The sequence below is a fragment of the Papilio xuthus genome, unplaced genomic scaffold (assembly GCF_000836235.2).
Source record: "Papilio xuthus unplaced genomic scaffold, Pxut_1.1 DF826244.1, whole genome shotgun sequence".
Taxonomy (NCBI): Eukaryota; Metazoa; Arthropoda; class Insecta; order Lepidoptera; family Papilionidae; genus Papilio; species Papilio xuthus.
Window position 1 is genome coordinate 1 of NW_013532405.1, and position 1,572 is coordinate 1,572.

The 1,572-nt window shown below is 41.3% G+C and overlaps 1 protein-coding gene across 1 annotated transcript; it reads right to left on the reverse strand.

Annotated features, from left to right (window-relative positions):
• Positions 1–21: 21 nt before the first annotated feature.
• On the reverse strand, positions 22–1,539 carry LOC106123052 (uncharacterized; the record flags this gene model as incomplete). Its single annotated transcript, XM_013319188.1, has 1 exon — positions 22–1,539. A coding segment is annotated over one exon (1,518 nt), but the record flags the coding sequence as incomplete, so codon positions are not given.
• Positions 1,540–1,572: the final 33 nt, after the last annotated feature.

Here is a 1,572-nt window from a genome sequence, read left to right on the forward strand (position 1 = left end):
ATATTCTTGTTCTCTAGGTACTTTAGAACTTGCACCAGCACCACTTTCTCTAGTACTTTCGATAACACCGGTAAGATTGAAATCGGGCGTAGATCTTTTAGGTCGACCACTGTACTTTTTTTTTGGATAGGTTTAACTAGCGCTTTCTTCCAGCTAGAGGGGAATGTGCTGGTTTCAATAGACTTATTCACCATCTTAGTTATTATAGGTAGTGTGACTTTCAATGTCAACTTTATCATGTCGATGCTTAAATCATCGTGTCCCGCTGCCTTAGTTTTTATATTGTAGATAGTATTTTTTACTTCCTCCTCTGAGACTGGTTTTAAGTTTAACTCATCGTGTTCTGATACATCAATCAGGTTCATACTTCTTGCGTCGAGAATTGTCCCAGGACAAGGTGGTAGATTAAGGAAATGATCGTTAATTTTATCTGGGTCGCTTAAATGATCAGGAATCGTGTTGGTCTTGGTGCTGTTTACCTGGGTGATTTTTTTAATATTTCTCCAAAGCGTAGCCGAGTCCTTTAAGTTGTTGTTAATGAAGCTATTAAAATAGGCTCTTCGCTCGCGTTCTATCGAGGCGGTCACTAAGTTCCTAAGATTACGATAGTAGTCTTTGGCGCTCTCTTTTTTCACTTTTAGTGCTCGCTGTAATGCTTGGTCTCGCAGCCTCATCATGAATCTTATCATATTTGTTATCCACGGTTTCGGCTTAACCCCGCAGATTATTTTACGAATTGGAGCGTGGATATCAAACAGTAGAAGCATATAACTATTAAATGTTTTGACCATTTGGTTGACATCTTGCAGGTCACCGATGGAGTCCCATGGTAAGCGGTTTAAATCAGCATTAAAAGAGTCAAAATTTATATGTAGTAATGGGCGCCTATATTTAATTTCTTTTTTAAACTTGGTCTTTCTTATGTCAAAGTCTACAATGACCAAAGCATGATCACTTAGACAGTAGTTATGAATAATTTGCACATTTCGGCACTTCGACGCGTTGTCAGTGAGAACGAGATCTAGAATGGTCCCTGAGTGCTGCGTGATTCGCGTGGGTTCCTTAACTAGTTGTTCGAGGTTATGCTGATGGCAGAAGTGTAAGAGTTCTTGCGCTTTTGGATTTTTCGGACTTGCCATGTCTATATTAATATCGCCTAAAACACATGTAAGGTCACATCTTGCCAAGGAGTTGATAGACTCACTGAGGGCGTCTAGAGCGTCTTGAACTCCCACCGACTCCGGTCTATAGGCAGTGCCAACGGCCAAACTGGAGCCCTGCAATTGAACTTCAAGCCAGAATTGTTCAAGTTTAGATGTAGGATGTTTTTGTACCTTAGAAGTGATTCCTTGTCGAACATAGAAGCCCACACCTCCACCTTTTTTCCCTTGCCTTGCCTTGTGTAAGAATTTGTAACTCGGGATCGCGGGTGCCGCAGCCTCCACACCCGGTTTGAGCCAGGTTTCGTTGAGGGCTACGATATCAGGCGAGTAGTTAAGAAGCGTTGCTGTTAGTTCATCTTGTCCAGTGTTTATAGACCTAATGTTTAATAGGCCTAATCTCAAAAAAGAG